The 17,575-nt window shown below is 36.9% G+C and overlaps 1 protein-coding gene across 5 annotated transcripts in view; it reads right to left on the bottom strand.

Annotated features, from left to right (window-relative positions):
* The window catches only part of Tdrd5 (tudor domain containing 5), a 44,805-nt gene that overhangs the window by 23,267 nt on the left and 3,963 nt on the right, over positions 1-17,575 (bottom strand). For all 5 annotated transcript variants that reach the window (XM_042674678.1, XM_042674677.1, XM_042674679.1 and 2 more), the window contains exons 5-8: positions 11,631-11,714; positions 9,541-9,597; positions 3,919-4,072; positions 600-808 (exon numbers count right to left, since the gene is read on the bottom strand). In XM_042674678.1, coding sequence (XP_042530612.1) covers positions 600-808; positions 3,919-4,072; positions 9,541-9,597; positions 11,631-11,714 — 504 coding nt within the window. The remainder of the gene's footprint in view (positions 1-599; positions 809-3,918; positions 4,073-9,540; positions 9,598-11,630; positions 11,715-17,575) is intronic.

The raw sequence follows: 17,575 nt of genomic DNA on the forward strand, positions 1-17,575 counted from the left end.
GGCCTATCAATAGTCAAATAATTTCCTTTATGCCTTCCTTGAATCCTCCAAAAAATATGTCAGGCTCTCAAATATGTTTTCATTCCATGAAAAAGCTAATTTCAGTGAAGAACAATGTACAATGAACTCGTTAGCAACAACAAAATAATGAGAAATGAAAACACTAAAAGGAAAGATGGAAAGATGAAGAGAAAAATTTAAAGGACCAAGTAACAGGATGGGTATACCAAGGCAATTGCAAATGTTGTGGCACAGAGACAAAACAGAGCTCCTCCACTCTCCCTTCTAAAACTGAGGAGTTTCAAGCTTCCACTTTCAAACTCATGGATACTGAATCAGCGATGTTATCAGGACCTAATTCTCAGAACTCAAAATCATCTGGACACTTCAAAATGAGGTAGGAGGGAAAGCTACTAACATAAAAAATTGAAAACTAGAAGAAACCTCATGTAAGATGACTTTGAACAAAATGAGACCATTAATTATTAGAAATGATCTACCTAAAAATAATATTTTCCTTAGAGAATTTTTAGTTTAAAATTTAGTTACTTTCTGCAATGATAAATCTCTAGCACATCAAGACTTTAAACTTCACTCACCAGCTGTAAAGGCTTTACCACCAGATTAGGCTTCTTGCAAATCTTCTGTTCTGGGTCTTTACAAGTTTTCAAGAGGCCATCCCATGTAGTCTCCTTTACAGCAGCAGTAGACAGTGAATTTCTAGGGGGACTGGAGACCCAACCTTTGGCTTCTACTTTCTTAGTTGGTTGAACTAGCCATGGGTTTTTAACTGATGAAATAGTGGTATCTGAAATGGCCAACAAAGCAGCCTATGCATATTTATTAGAGTAATGGTAGAACAATTACTAAGCCCTTCTATGTGCCAGGCACTAGAGAGACAACAAGAAATGAGGAATGCTAACCTGTTCTTACAGATCTTTCAATATGGACAGACTCAAGGGATGCTCAGTACGAGAATCCTAAAGTTTTGTACTGAGGCATGGGAACTTACAATCTGGGAAGACTTCTAAAATTCTAGTTAAATGCCTTTTTCAACACACAGATTTTTATTAATATTCTGTTCCAGTTAAGAAATGTACACAGTGTAGGTTACTTAATAGTCCATAATATAATGCCTTATAATTAGAAATCAACCACACACTTTTTTTAAAATTTACATATGTGTGATACCTATAGACCCGTGACCACAGTGGGTCCTGAAGAAGTTAACTCATTAGAGTTTATTTCCTATAAAGATAGGTCCAAAAATATTTATCACAGGGCTATAGCTCAGTGGTAGAGTGCTTGCTCCATCTCTCAGGCTTTGAGTTTGATTTCCAGTACTCCTCCCCAAATAAATACCGTTTATAATTATATTTTTGTAATGGTGAAATGGAAACAATCGAAATAGTCAACAGGCTAAATGGATTATAGTATGGTTACATAAAAGAATTACAAGCCATGTATGCAGGCTCTTGTCTATGATACTATAATACTACTTGGGAGGCAGAGATTGGGAGGATTGTGGTACAAAGTCAGCCTGGACAAAAAAGTTAACCAAGACCTTATCTCAAAAATAGCTGGTTGTAATGATGCATACTATGATAATACTATTAACATAGGAGGCTGAGATCAAGATCATGGTTCTAAGGCAGTCTGTGCAAAAACAAAACTCATAAGACCCCATCTCAACAGAAAAAGATGTGTATGCCTGTTATCCCAGCTACAGTGAGAAGAATAAAATAAGATCATAGTGTAGGTTGGCCTGGGTAAAGAACAAGGTCTTGCGAGAGCGAGCGAGAGAGAGAGAGAGAGCAAGCGAGAGAGAGACAGAGACAGAGAGAGAGACAGAGGGGGGAAAGAGGGGAGAGAGAGAGGAGAGGTGGAAGAGGGGGAGAGAGAGAGAGAAAGAGAGGCTTGAGTGACAGCTCCAGTGATAGAGTGCCTACCAGCAAACCCTGAGTTCAAACTTCCCCCTCTACTCAAAAAAAGGAAATAGCTAAACAATATTTATATAATATTTCTTTGAGCTGGGTTCTGGTGGCTCACACCTGTAATCCTAGCTATTAGGAGGCTGAGATCTAAGGATTATGGTTTTAAGCCAGCCCAGGCAAGAAAACTCTGTGACTCATATCTCTAATAAACTACTCAAAAAACCAAGAAGTGGCACTGTGGCTCAAGTGGTAGAGTGCTCGCCTTGAGCAAAAAAGCTCAGGGACAGTGTCCAGGCCCAGAGTTTCAGCCCCAGGACTAGCAAAAAAAAAAAAAAGTATACATGTGGTGGTAATTATACTACATAGAAGAGGTCCACAAATATACATACTAACTATTCACATTATTACTTCTATAGTGTTAGAATGGTTTTGAATAAGCTTTCGTGATTTAGAAAAATTTATGTTTATACATACATTGAAAAATATCTGGAAGCTATCTAAAATTCTAAGCATCATTTCTAGGTCACCTAAAATGGTAAATTTTCATTTTATACTCATCTATATTTATTTTTAAATTAACATGAGTTTTAGATCAGAAAAATCAATAACAATATTTATACTTTGGAAAAGTAACTGTGCATTATTACCACTTGTATATGACTGTAAAAAGTATCATTTTCTGAGCCGGGTGCTGGTGGCTCACGCCTGTAATCCTAGCTACTCAGGAGGCTGAGAGCTGAGGATGGCAGTTCAAAGCCAGCCCAGGCAGGGAAGTCCGTGAGACTCTTATCTCCAATAAACCACTAGAAAACCAGAAGTGGCATCGTGGCTCAAGCAGAAGAGCATCATTGATGCGCTCCCATCATTTTCTATGCTTTGCAAAGTGTCACATTTAGCAAACAGAGTTAAAAAAGTGCATGGGAGAAATCTGTATTATTTTTCATAACTGCATAAAATATATTTATCTTGATAAAAATTATTAAAACCAAAAATCAAACAAAAAACAGGAAATCAATGTGGTGACTTGAGTATATATAAAACCAGAAAAAAGACATTAATGGAAAAATTGGTTAACATACAAATAAAGTTTGAAGTTTGCCAAATATATCCTGGGAATGTACTAGTAGTAGGGAAACTGAAAAAAGCTATGTGGAACTGTGTACTATTTTTGCCAATTTTCCATAAACATTTATTAAAAATCTAAGTATGGAGTCCTAATACTTACCTATTATGTATTCTGATTCTCCATGTATCTGTAAAAAAAACTTTTGATACATAATTAAGAGCTACTGAACTACCTTTGTACTATTGATGTATGCTAACTAAAAAAATAAATGAATAAAAATGACCTATTGAACATTTTTTTCTATCACGCTAATCAATTCAGAAAAATTTCTCCAGAATTACCAAAAATTTTTAATTTCAAAGCCAGGTACCAGTGGCTCACACCTGTAATCCTGTCTACTCACGGAGGCTGAGATCTGAGGCTTGTGGTTCAAAGCCAGCCCTGGCCAGAAAAGTCCCTGAGACTCTTATCTCCAATTTATCACAGAAAAAGCCAGAAGTGGTGCTGTAGTTCAAATGGTAGAGCACTAGCCTTGAGCAAAAGGTGCTTAGGGACAGTGCCCAGGTCCAGAGTTCAAGGCCTGGGACTGGGGAAGAAATTAATTTCAAATTGATTTACAAAAATATGGGTTAACCTTGCAACAAATATTTCCAAAAAAGGAGGTTATTATTTTCAACACATGCCATGCTAATATGTGAAGTATTTGAGTTGATGCACTATGATGACTCTTCCTTCACTAATGATTTCTCTTTCTGTATTTAGAAGGACACTAAAGAGAGAGGGAAGGGGTAACACTGTCCAAAAAGAAATGTATAATTTACTTATGTAACTGTAACCCCTCTGTACATCACCTTTATAATAATACAATTTCTAAAGGACAATTACGCATGGGGTTTGCATTAATGTGGTTCAACTCACCAGGCTGTACCGGCCTCATCTCAGCATCAAACACCAGCAAGTCTTGTTCTCCTTCCCTAAACTCAACGCGAAGAATGTCACTAAGAGCTCCAACAAGTTCTGTTATGTTTAAGAAGCCCAATTTCTTTGGTGAAAGCTGTTCTTTAAAAACTATCTGTCACAAAAAAAATTAAATGAAAATATGTAACAGAAATAGATAACATATGCAGATGCCTTTAGACAATGCTTAAATTTGGATTTTGTCAAGCTAAAAGTCAATGGGTCAGTAAACAGAATTGTAAAGGTTTGTTTCAAATAAGGCTCTTATAAACTAAGAGACTAACACTTTTCATCTTGTTAACTTCTAGGTGAAGTCCCATTTTTCCACATTTTTATTCGTATGAGTTTTAAAAGGAGTTTTGTTATTGTATATAATGTACCTTTGGTCAGACATCTCTCCCAGTCTCGATAAGCTTCACCATCCCATTTTCACACACGTACAGAAAGTATTTTGACCATCACACTCCTTCACCCTGTTTGTCCTCCTCACCCCCGACTAGGCACGTTTTACATCCCTGTTACTTTTTAAAATGTATCTTAATTGTTCAAAGAGGTCTTACCCTACCAGTTCACACAAGCCTTATGCTATAATCAGATTAACTCTTAGCTTACTCTCACTTTCCCCATATCTACTACCCCATTAACAAATTTCAGTATTTCTTTATTCCTCATTCACAAATGCAGTGTATTTTAGTACTATTTACCCTCTAATCTCCTAAGTCTCACAACTACAAATGTTCAATGTTTGTAATATGTATATATTCACTCCTATATGTATTTACATATATCTCCCAGGTTTAGCTTCTACATTTGAGAGAACATGCTACCTTTGTCATTCTAAGCCTGGCTACTTCACTTAATACAGTCGTTTTCAGATCTATCCACTTCCCTGCAAGTATTTATTATGGCTGAATATCCAACTGTGTATATACACACTTTCTTGATCCAGTCATCAGTTAGTTGTAGGGCATGTAGGCTGTTTCTACAGTTTGACTATTGTGAATGGTGCTGCAAGTACCAGTATTGTATCCTGACTCTGGTTCCTTTGGATATATGCCTTACATCATATGGTATCCCTGCATCATAATGTAGATCTATTTTGGGTTTTTGAGGAGCTTTATTACTGCTAATTGCACTAATTTACATTCCCAACAACAATATATAAGGATTTTTTTCTTCCATACCTTATCAGCATTTACATTCTTGATTGCCATGCTGACCGGAGTAAGATGAAATTTGTGTTTTTTTCTTTTTTCTTTTTATTTTTTTTTATTGTGAAAATACTGTACAGAAAATACTGTACATGGGCAAGATAATGAGAACATTTCTTATCAAGCATTGTAGCCTCCTCCTTTGTTTTGATTTGTATTTCCTTTATGGCCAGGATACTGAACATTTCAAGTGTTTCTTAGACATCTGTACTTCAAGAGCTGATTGTTCTGTTCATCTGCACATTTATTAGCTGAGTTGAGTCTTTGGGAATGGGGTTTTGAGCTCCTTGTTTATTATGGTTATAAATCTCTGGTCAGATGTATAGCTGGTAAACACATTCTCACACTCTATAAGCTATCCCTTCAGTCTAGTAACTATCCCTTTTTTTTTCTAATTGCAACCAAAAGTTTATTGATTTTACTAGTACACAGCAAATAAATGAATCATCAAGGATCACAGTTATACTTTAGAAACAAATACTGCCCAGATTTACAGAGAAATTAGATTAAGATTAGAAAGAGTAACATCCTCATATTGAGTTTCTTGATAAAACCAGCTGTGATTTTAACATAACAAACATTTAAGTGATTATTCAAGGATTAAAAATCTTTGATCACTCGATCCTGTTAATAGTTTAAAAGCAGCACTGGAAAGTTTCTTCCACTTAATTTGAATATTTCTATTAACAGTTGAGAGATTGGCTTGATCTGGTTTAATAAATAGAACACGGACCAAGATTAGATCATCTCCAGTGAGAAAAAATACAGAATGACTTAGTATACAAAGGACTAATATACAGAGGAAAAATAATACAGAATGATTTAGTATAGAAAAGTCTATATAGGGTTGGAGGAACGGTACAGTTGGTAGAGAAGGCTTTAACACTCCCCTTATAGCTATTTAAGTCTACAACTGCCCATAACCACCTCAGAAACTTTTTACCTGGGCTGTTGGAGGAAAGCTATGGCTCGAAAGCCAATGTCCCTTCTATAAACTACTCCCTCAAACTTTTATCACAGTGAGTCCCTTCTTGGCTTCTTCCAGGGCCAGTAGATTCTCCCAGCCGGCCGTCACTGTAAGGACTATGCCCCCACTGGTCACCACTTTGCCATCCTTAAGAGCAGTGCCAGCATGGAACACCTTTAGTCCTAAGGCTTGACCCTCAGAAAACCCTGTTGTCTCTTCACCCTTGGTATAGGCTCCAGAATGACCTTTACTTGCCATGACAACCGTTATGGCAGTGTGGCTTTCTAGCCAAATGGGTAGAGATGCACTCAGTTGGCCATCTAGGAAGGACTGAATCACTTCATAAAGATCACTCTTAAGAAGTGGATTACTTGGCACTCTGGATCACCAAAACGGCAATTAAATTCCAGAACTTTTGGGCCATCCTTGATCAGCATTATGCCAGCATAGAAAATTCCTCTTTATGGTGTACCCTCTTGCTGCATGCCTTCTACTACCCTCTGCAGAACAGTGTTCTTAACTTCCAGTAACAATCCTTAAGACAGATACTTCTTCAAGATGTTCTTCAATGACAATTGTACTCCTGCAGAGGTCAGGTCTCCAACAATTCCAGCAGCCCGAGGTGCCTCTGGTCCAACAACTACAAATTCAATGTTCTTGTCTTTGCAGAATTGAGCAAGGGCAGTGTGATCACTGATGGGGAGAGCAGTATTTGAATTCTTTTCAGAGCAGGCAGTGCCTGCATTTCCTGGGGCAACCAACACTTGTTTGACATGATCAGACTGTGCAGGTTTCCAGGCCAATGTATGCTCCCTTCTGCCATTGCCAATTACAAGTACTTGGGCTGTCATTGCTTCCTGCAAAGTTGGAATTTAAAAGGAAAACAAATCGTGTCCCGCAGACACGCTGCTTGTATTCGCTGGCCGGAAGTCAGACTATCCCTTTACTGTAAAGATTTTTAGCTTGATGTAATCCAATTTATCAATCTTTGCTTTTATTTGCAAACCTACTGGAGTTCTAGTCAGGAAGTTCTTGCCTTATGTCAATATGTTCCAGTGTTTTCTCTATTCTTTCCTGTAGCACCTTCAAAGGTTTCAGGTCTTATATTAATATGGATCTACTTTGAATTGATATTAATATAGGGCAGCAGATAGGGATCGGCCTCCTACAGGTAGATATCATTTTTCCAGCACAGTTTGTTGAGGAGACTGTTTTCTACAACTTACATTTTGGGGCCCTTGGTCAAAACTCAAACGGCTATGGCTGTATATATTTCTGATTCTTCTGTTTCATCTGCCCTTATGTCTGTTAGTACAAGCATTATGTTATTTTTTTACTATGGTTCTGCAGTATTATTTCAAGTCTGGTATTGTGATACTTTCAACATGGCTTTTTTTATGCTCAAGATTGCTTTTGCTATTTCTGTAAAGAAATATGAGGATTTGTATGAGGATTGTGCTAAATCTTTACATTGCTATCAATAGTACAGCCATTTTCATTCTGCCAACTCATGAGCATGGGAGGTCTTTCCATCATCTTGTTTCTTCACTTTCTTCAAGGTTTTATATTTTTATTGTAGCGGTCTTTCACCTCTTTGAATTTATCCCTATTGTTTTGAGACCACTGTAAGTGGAAATGTTCTAATTTCTTTCTCAGTAAATTCACTGCTAGTATTCAGAAAAACTGATTTTTGTAGCTTGGTTTTGTATCCTGCTATGTTGCCTAAAGTGTTTATCAGATCTAAGAGTTTGGGAGTGGGATCTTTAGGATTTTTTAAGTACAGAATTTCATCTGACCTCTTCCTTTCCTATTTGGAGCCTTTGTATTTCTTTCTCTGACTCATAATTCCAGGACTAGATTGAATAGTTTAGTATGTAGAAACCCTTGTCTCATTCCTGATTTCAGAGGAAATGATTTTGGTTTTTCCACATTTAAAGTGATATTGGCTACCATTCTGTCATGTATACCCTTAATTATGTAGAGGTACATTCCTTCTATTGCTAGCTCTAAAGCTCTTAGCATTAAAGGATGTTCAACTTTGTCAAAGTTTTTTTTTTTTCTGCATCAACTGAGATGATTCTTGTCTTCAATTATGTTTATATACACATTACATTTATTGATTTAGGTATATTGAATCAACCTATTATACCTGGAATGAATCCAACTTGATGATGGATATTGCCTTTTTTCATGTGATATTGAATTCAGTTTGCAAGTATGTTATTGAGAATCTTTGAGTCTGTGTTCAGAGATTGGTCTTTTTGCTGTGTCCTTATCTGGTGTTGGAATAAGTGTAATGCTGGATCTATAAAAATGGCTTTGATAGTATTCCTTCCCTATTTGTATCCTTATTCTTTCTCTTGCTTTATTGCTCTGATGAGGAATTCCAGCATTGGATTGTTTTCTTGATGATTTACCATTCTGACTGATTATAATTTTGATTTCTATTTCCTTTATGGCTAAAGATGTTGAAGCTTTCTTCATGTGTTGATTGGCCATTTGTGTTGCTTCATTTAGGTGATACTACGGTTTGAACTCACAGCACTGTGCTTGCTAGGCAAGTACTCTACCACTTGAGCTATGCGCTCAAGACCTTTTTGCTTGATTTTTCCAAGAGTCTCACTTTTTGCACTGGCTAACCTCAAACCAAGATCCTCCTATATCTATAGTCTCCATGTAGTTGAGATCACAGGCATATGATAGGCTAGGTATGGTGGCATGTGCCTGTAATCTTAGCTGTGCAGGTGTTGTAGATGTAAGTGTAGGTAAGCCCAGGCCAAAAAAAAAAACAAACTGAGGCCCTATTTGGAAAATAACCTAAAGCAAAAAGGTTGGAGGGTATGGTTCAAATGGTAAAGTACCACCCTACCAAGTACAAGACAAAGTTCAAACCTCAGTACTAAAAAAAAAAAATCTTTTATGACAATGATGTTAGAACAGGAAGTGGCAAGAATATCCTTTCCATGTTCAATCAAGTATCAGTATGGATATTCTCAATTTTTAAAATAACAAAAAAAACATTAAAATGCAAAACAAGTGTTGAGAAAGACTCACAGAGGAGGGGGGAGGAGGAAGGAAGAGGGAGAAGGGAGGGGAAGGAGTTGGAAAGGGAGAGAAGGGGGAGGAGGGGAAGGAGGGTCTGAAGCAGGGGGGAGGGGAAGAGAAGGAGGGCACCATAAAAAAATTCAAAGTTGGAAGAGAAGAAAGGTGTGACAGGGTCCAAGAGGAGGAGGAGGAGGAGAGCGCCATAAAAAGATTCATAGTTGAAAGAGAAGGAAGAGGTGACAGGGTCCAAAAGAGAAATGCAGGCATTACCTGAATTGTGAAATGGTAACCCCTCTGTACACCTTAATAATAACAAAGAAAATTATAGTTTAAAAATCCAGGGTTGTTAAAAACATTTACCTCAAACTCTCCAAGCAGTTTAGAAATAAACAAACCCTCTGGAAATTTAGCCACAACCTAATAAATAGAAAACAAAAATAATTACATACAATAGGAATGCTAGGAGACAAAATGTTTTTTAAAAAGCATAAACTTAAATAATAATAGCAAAATTTCATTTATCCACATTAGTGAATAGTAAAAAATATATGTTAACAGTCACATTCAATCAGTTTTATAAAACTTTATAATACCAGGGCTGGCAAGCACTGAGGCCCTGGGTTCGATTCCTCAGCACCACATAAGCACAAAAAGCTGCAAGTGGCACTGTTGCTCAAGTGGTAGAGTGCTAGCCTTGAGCCGAAGAGCTGAGGGCCAGTGCTCAGGCCCAGAGTTCAGGCCTCATAACCGACAACAACAACAAAAAAGACTTTATAATACCAATAGTGATTTCCACCATTCCCAGAGCCAAGAATTTTACAATATTGTAATGCTACAGTTCCCAGAAAGCGCTACAGATTTAGCTTCAATTCATATAATAGTTAATATTTTACTGTGCAATTTTAAGCATTTTAATTATCAGAAAAGAAATGCAATGGACACCATGTACAATTTCATATCATTAAGCAAAAATATGTATAGCCATTATCATCTATATATAGATATAAATATAGATATGTATATATAAGAATATATATTTAATATGGAGATAAGGTCAGTACATATCCATAAATACAGATAAACATTTTAAGGGCTACAAACTCTTCAAAACAACCATTTAAATTTATTTCTTTGATCCTCTATGGCTGTTATTTTTCAGCCTAAGTATTGCAATGAATGTCTTCATACTGGCATTTGTACTAATGATTTTTTTTTTTTAGGACAGGTCCCTAAAATTGCTCTATCCTAGTAAAGTATGGAAAGCTTTGTGTTTTTTCCAGCTTTTTCTAGGTATTGTTTATACAACATTCTAATTCAATCATTAGAGAAGAGATATAAAGTAAAAATTTCAAAACCCTGTGACTTAGAGACAGCCAGTGCTGTACTTCAGAAAGCATCCTTGCAGAATGCACACACCTGGCTCACCTTCCCCCTGACTTTTATGAAAAGACAACACTAAACAAGGTATTCTCTGAAACCCAGGTTTTAGGAGTTCAACAATCTGTAAAAGAGATACTCCTATGTAATCTAATAGAGACATATATAAACTTCCTTACAAGCCACACCAATTCTTTACCCATCAATACTTAATTTTCATGTTTTTATATAAAAAAAAATCATAGTAATTATAAAAACAAAAATGAGAGCCTGTATATGCACCAGAGCTTTGTGTCTCACAGCAAGTCCTGCAGAGGAAATGGGATGATATAAGGCTGTAACGACATCTAGATTACTCAAATCAGAATAGTCCTACCCAAACCATAAATGTACATATCCTTTAGCCCAATACTTAACAGCCAAAGAGCATTACACAGCAAGACCACAAACAAGGCAAAACACACAAAGGGAAATCACACTGAAAAATCTAAGTGACTATTAAGCATATATCAAAATACTTAATGTAAAAAAAAAAAAAATCAACACTGGATGGTGAGACACTTCACTGCCAGTGGAACTGTAAATTTGCTCAAATCTTTTGGATGGCAATACAGCAGTATTTATCATCAAAACATCCAAAGCCTCTGATTGGAAATCCATACTACAAAAAGGTTCAAGGACATTAACTGCAGCACTTTTTTTATAGCTAAGCGCAAAAATCAATCAAAACTCAATCATACATGAAACATGACATAAATGTAAAGAAATACTACACACCATTGAAATGAGATTTGATGTACAGGGATATAAAATTAGAATTGAAAGGATCCTGGATTGTTTGCCAATTATTTAAAGGGGGTAAGGGTAGGAGGAGAGGAAGTAAGAGCATTTACAGAAGAATTTATATTTTCAATTTTACATTTCAAAATGTTACGAGTATTTCATGTATTAATTTTTCTAATTTTAAAAGCTACTCCATTTGCAATATATTATGAAGGTCAGGTATAAACATAAAATGAAAGTACTCTGAGGCATTGAAAAAAAAATAAAACTCAGGCATTGAAAAAACTTACAAATTTTATCTTATGTTTTAGTTCTGGATTGATAGTCCCTCCAGGTCCAATTTGTGCAATAACTGATTTGAATGTGTTCTCCAACTGTGAACAAAAGAAGAAAATGCCAAATCATATCTTTCCTCATGCAAAAGTTAAAGATAAACCTAAACAGTCCAAAAAGATATCTAAAAGGAAATGTATTTTAGTTAAATACATTTTAAGAAATGACAATGTAATATTTCATACCATATAAAATAGGTGTATGGGGGCTGGGAAGGTGGCTCAGTGGTAGAGCGCTTGCCTTGCATGCATGAGGCCCTGGGTTCGATTCCTCAGCACCACATAAGCAAAAAGAAAAAAGCCGGAAGTGGCGCTGTGGCTCAAGTGGTAGAGCACTAGCCTTGAGCTGAAGAGCTGAGGGACAGCGCCCATGCCCAGAGTTCAGGCCCCACAACCGGAGGGAAAAAAAAAAATAGGTATATGGAGTTTTCTAGGATAACATTCTTATAAAACATTCTAGAATCCTTCAGTTAATCAATCCCATACTTACCTAGAAGAAAGTTTTTAAAACTAATTTTTTACTTAAAACTGTATTCAGATGTAGGGGCTGGGAAGGTAGCTCAGGGGTAGAGCACTTGCCTTGCATGCATGAGACCCTGGGTTTGATTCCTCAGCACCACATAAGCAAAAAGAAAAAAAAAAACTGTATTCGGATGTATGTGCATGTATGTGCATGTACCAGTCCTGAGTCTTGAATTCAGGGCCTAGGTTCTGTCCCTGAGTTGCTTTTACTCAAGGCTAACACTACCACTTGAGCCAGAGAGCTCCACTTCTTGCTTTAAAAAAATTTTTTTTCAAGCAGGTATTAACAGAGAGCAGCCCTTTTTAAAGTGGGGGGGGGGGGAAGGGCGGGTGGCTTGGCAGGGGAGGAAGCGGAACCAATCACTGTCAAGGTCACACCCTATCATGCACCTAAGCTTTCACGGGCTGGTTACGCATGGATCACACTGATCGTAAGGCATATGTTTTTAAAATGTTTTGTTTATTGAAGATATGGAGTCTGGGGACGTTCCTGCCTGTGCTGGCTTTGAACCTTGATCTTCAGATCTCAGCCTCCTGAGTAGCTAGGATTACAGGTGTGAGCCACTGGCACTCAGCAATATTCAGATATTTAATTGAACTCTCTAATGCTGGGCAGTTATATACAGACAAGTCCTAACCAAGATCATGGGCAACTATTAGTTTGTAAGAAATCACTTTATTAGGTATAATTGACATAGAAGGACTATTGGAGCATTGCTCAAGTACACAGCATTTATCTAACACAAGGCCCTGAGTTCATGGAGAATGGTAATGCACTCATTTACCATAAACAAATCAACAGGTTTTCCTAAGTATATGGCTCTGTAATTAAGCATCAATACAGATATGATGTAGAGGATGTCCATCGTTGTAGAGGATGTCCATCGTTTCAATAAGGTTTTTCAGTGTTTTGCTTTTTTTGCATCAGCAGCTAACTAGTCTTTGCCCTGGGAAGACAGTGACTTATTTATGAGTTTTTTTTTTCTTTTCTACCATTCCATGTAAATGGAATTAACAGTTAACATACAATAGAAAAAAAAAAAATCCAGCAGGAAGCACAGGTGACTGTGATGAGAAACCTAGCGTGGCGCACATCCATGCTGCAGGCCAAGGGAAGAGCTACAGCAGAGGCACACTGCTGTAGAGAGCACAGAACATGTTCACTCAAGTCATTGAAGTTAGAACTTTAAATTGAGCTCTTTGAAGATAAAAACTTTAAAAAGTCACAAAGCCATAAAGGAAAATACAAGCTATTTGAAATCCTATCACCTAGACACAATCACTATGAATTTTTTTTCCTGCTGAACATTTTTTTTTTTTGTCTGTCATGGGGCTTGAATTTAGGGCCTACGTATTGTCTCTGATTTTTTTTTTTTTTTTTTTTTTTTTGCTTAAGGCTAGAGCTCTACCACTTTGAGCCACAGCATCACTGCTGGTTTTCTGATGGTTAATTGGAGAGAAGAGTCTCATGGACTTTCCTGGTCAGCCAGGCATTGAACCATGATCCTTAGATCTCAACCTCCTGAGTAGCTAGGATTACAGGTGTGAGCCACCAGCACCCAGCTCTGAACTTTTTTAAAATAGTCTTTTCACTTGCCCTGTCAAAATTATAATCTTTTGGTCTCAGCTTCCCAGTCTCTCACAGGGTGGTGTGAAAACTAAATAAGGTAAGCAACCAGTATAGGGTGTGCATTCAGTATAACCCTGTCCTGCTTCTTCCAGCATGGCAGTGTTTACCCTAACAGCATTTGCTAAAAGATTGTGGGTGGGAAGACAGCTGTAATTATAGAGGGAAGAGCTATAACTATGGAACAAAAATTGGGAGGTCATCAATGACTGATATGGCCAAGTGATCAAAAGGCAACCCTGATTTCAACAATGCTTTCATATTTATAGATGCCTACAGATTAAACACAAAGGATGGTCAATCAAGTTAATGAGACAGAATAAAATGGAAAATAAAAATATAAAGTAGCTAAGAAAATTATATATTCAGAATAGGAGCCTACAGAACCAAAGAAGAAATGTGAATACATCAGAGCTGGAGGTATAGCTCCACAGTATGGACAGCCAATTTAGTAGGCATGAAACCTTGACTTTAATGCCTCAGTCCTACACACACACACACACACACACACACCTATATTCTACGACTATCCAAGAATAGCAATTTTTTTAAATCACATAATAAAAGTCTGCAATTCAACCTCCAATAAATACGTATTAGTAAGATACTTACAAGATACTAAATAACAATCAATTATATGTACAGAGCATACTCTATGTGATTCTCACTGCAATGAATGCTGGATATACAGGGGTAAATAAACTTTCAAAGCAATTCAGTATTTTCTAGAAATATGCCAGCTACCTGCTGTGGTCCTAATGTTTATGACCCTCTCTTAAATCCTTATGTAGAAGTCCTGTCACTTTTTGGGAGGTGATTAGGTCTTAAAGGCCCTTATGAAAGAAACCCTAGAGTCATTTACACATATTACATGACCAAGATGATTAATGTAAATACAAGAGTGAAACATCTGTGCTGGAAATGTGGCTTAGTGGTAGAGTTCTTGCCTACCATGCATGAAGCCCTGGATTCTATTTCTCAGTACCACATAAACAGAAAAAGACAAAGTGGCACTGTGGATCAAGTTGTAGAGTGCCAGCCTCAGGCAAACAGAAGCTCAGTGACAGTACCCAGGCCCTGAGTTCAAGACCCAGGACTGGCAAAATAAAGAGTAAAATACCATAGTTAGATCCGGTGAACAATTATCAGACAGCTAACAGAATGGAGGGAAATCGAGAAGCTAAACCATGTTTTAAAGGAGGAAGGCTAGTGGGAGAATGGAAAAAGGACTATTGACAAGTACAGACATAATACATATGCATTTATGAACAAGGAAGTGTGAAGCTGGATGTGACAGGAAGGGGTAGTGGCAGAGGGAGAGGGCAGGAGGATGAGGCAACGGGCGATTCTGATCAAGATGCACAATGCACATAGTGGACATGTTAAATTGTATCCCCCTGTATAGCCATTTGAAGATAAAAAATGAAACTGTTAAAAATGCATTAAAGAAACACATAGAAACTTTTACATGTTCACTGTATGAAGATATAATGAAAAGACTTCCACTTGAGAAGGAAGCAGTCCCTCACTGGCAATATCTGTCAGTACCTTAAATGGATGTCCCAGACTTCAAAAGCTGAGATCTGATGTTCACAGTGCAAAGCCCACCCAAGCTGGCTATCCTAGAGTGAAAGCTAAAATACAACACCTAGAGCCTGAGTTGTTCATGCCAAAGGACACACACACACACACATTTCATTGCAAACTAAGATCAGTCCTTATATTCATTTAAGATCTAGCTTTGAAAGAGGCATTCTTTTCTAAAGCTGAATTTGCTACTTTAAATCTCATGACTAATGTTAAACCCAGGATCCACACATATCAAGCAAACATTTTTACCATTGAAATAAACTCCCAACCCCCAACCCACTTAATCAGAGAAAACATTTCCACAAAGAAAACTCTGGGTCACGTTTGCTTCACTGATGAAATCTGTGAAATATTTAAGAGGAACTAATATCATATGAACTTACAGAGTAAATAACTAAAAAGAACTTCCCTCTCATGAAGTCTGTATTATCATTCCAAAACCAATAAAGATACCATAAGAAAACTACAGAATGATATACTTTATGAATACAAACACAAAGATACTTAAAAGTTAGTAAATTGAATGCAAAATATAAAAAAGGCTAAAACATGACCAAGTACAATTCATCCAGTAAAGAAGAAAGACAGAAGTTTAATAACATATATTCAAATCTTTGCTCTGCAAACCATGAAACACTGCTAATATAATTTAAAGACGTAATAAATGTACCATGCTCTTCAATCAGTTGACACTATCATCATGGTATCACTTTCCCCAGAACTTGTCAATACATCCAGTGAATTTTTTGTTATGGCATTACCTCATTACATAGTCCACACTGTCCTCTTCACACTTGCCTTGTAGCTGAGGCTGGCATCAAATCCATGATCCTATCTCTACCCTCCCTAGTGTGCTACCACATCCAGCTTATCTTCATTCTAGTCTAATAAAAATGACAACCTAGTTTTCTACATGAACAGATTTAAACAGATATGTCAAAGATCACATAAAATAGCAAATATACATATGAAAAGATGTCCACCACCTATTAAATTATCTAACTAAAAAATGAAATGGTATAAAACTACATACCCACTCAAATAGCTAATATTTTGAAAACTGACAAAAACAAATCTTAAGATGAGCAACTAAAATGTGAATGTTTGGAATATAGCTATTTCTTATAAACAAGTACATACTATATGAGCCAGTAACCCAACTCTTAAGGATTTATCCAAGGGAAGTTTATGTTCATACAGGTGGTATGCAAATATTCATAAAGCTTATTTATAATAACCCCAAACAGGAAAAAAATATAATGAGGAATAAATAACAAACAGGAATATCAGTATAATGGAATAAAACTTGAAGTGAAAAAGGAACAATTTACTGATACATGAAACTTTGATAAGTCTCAAAAACATCCTGCTAGGTTAAAGAAGCCTGGCATAAAAGACTATTGCTTGATTATATATGTGTGTTGTGTATCATTTTGTCAAAACTCAAATTGTACACTTAAAAGGTGTAATTTTTACTATGTCCAAGTTGTGTTACTATAGTTAATTTTCTTTTTATGTGCCAATCCTGGGGTTTGAACTCAGGGCCTGGGTGCTATCTTTGATCTTTTGCACTAAAGGCTAGTGCTCTACAACCATGAGCCCAAACTCCACTTGTGGCTTTTGTGGTCTAACTGGAGGTAAGAGCCTCATATACTTTCCTTCCTGGGCTGGCTTTGAACTTCAACCCTCCAATCCCAGCCTTTCCAGTAGCTAGCATTACAGGAGTGAGCCACTGGTGCTGACCTATGGTTAGCTTTTTAAGTTACAGAAATAAGACACTTGAACAGTCTTGAATTTGATTGCTATGGCTTATTCTGAGTTTTGCACACGTTGTCATGCTAATTTGGGGCCTTGTACTTGAAAATTGATATTATGGTGAGCTACACCTAAAATAGGCAAGTGCTCTGCTACTTGAGCTACACATCCAGCCCTTTTATGCTTTAGTTATTTTCTAGTCTGGGGGTGGCCTTGGGTTGCAATACTCCAATTTAGGCCTCCTGTGTAGCTGGGATTATTCATATGAGTCTTATTAAAATAAGGTCTTAACTTTTTTTCTCAAGCTGGTCTTGAAGTACAGTCTACCTGATCACTGCCTCCCAAGTAACTAGGAGTACAGGCATAAACAAGTGTGCCATGCTAGTTTTTCTTCAGCCCTTCAGCATTA

Source organism: Dipodomys spectabilis, unplaced genomic scaffold (genome assembly GCF_019054845.1).
Source record: "Dipodomys spectabilis isolate Male_0828 unplaced genomic scaffold, ASM1905484v1 ptg000019l, whole genome shotgun sequence".
Classification (NCBI taxonomy): Eukaryota; Metazoa; Chordata; class Mammalia; order Rodentia; family Heteromyidae; genus Dipodomys; species Dipodomys spectabilis.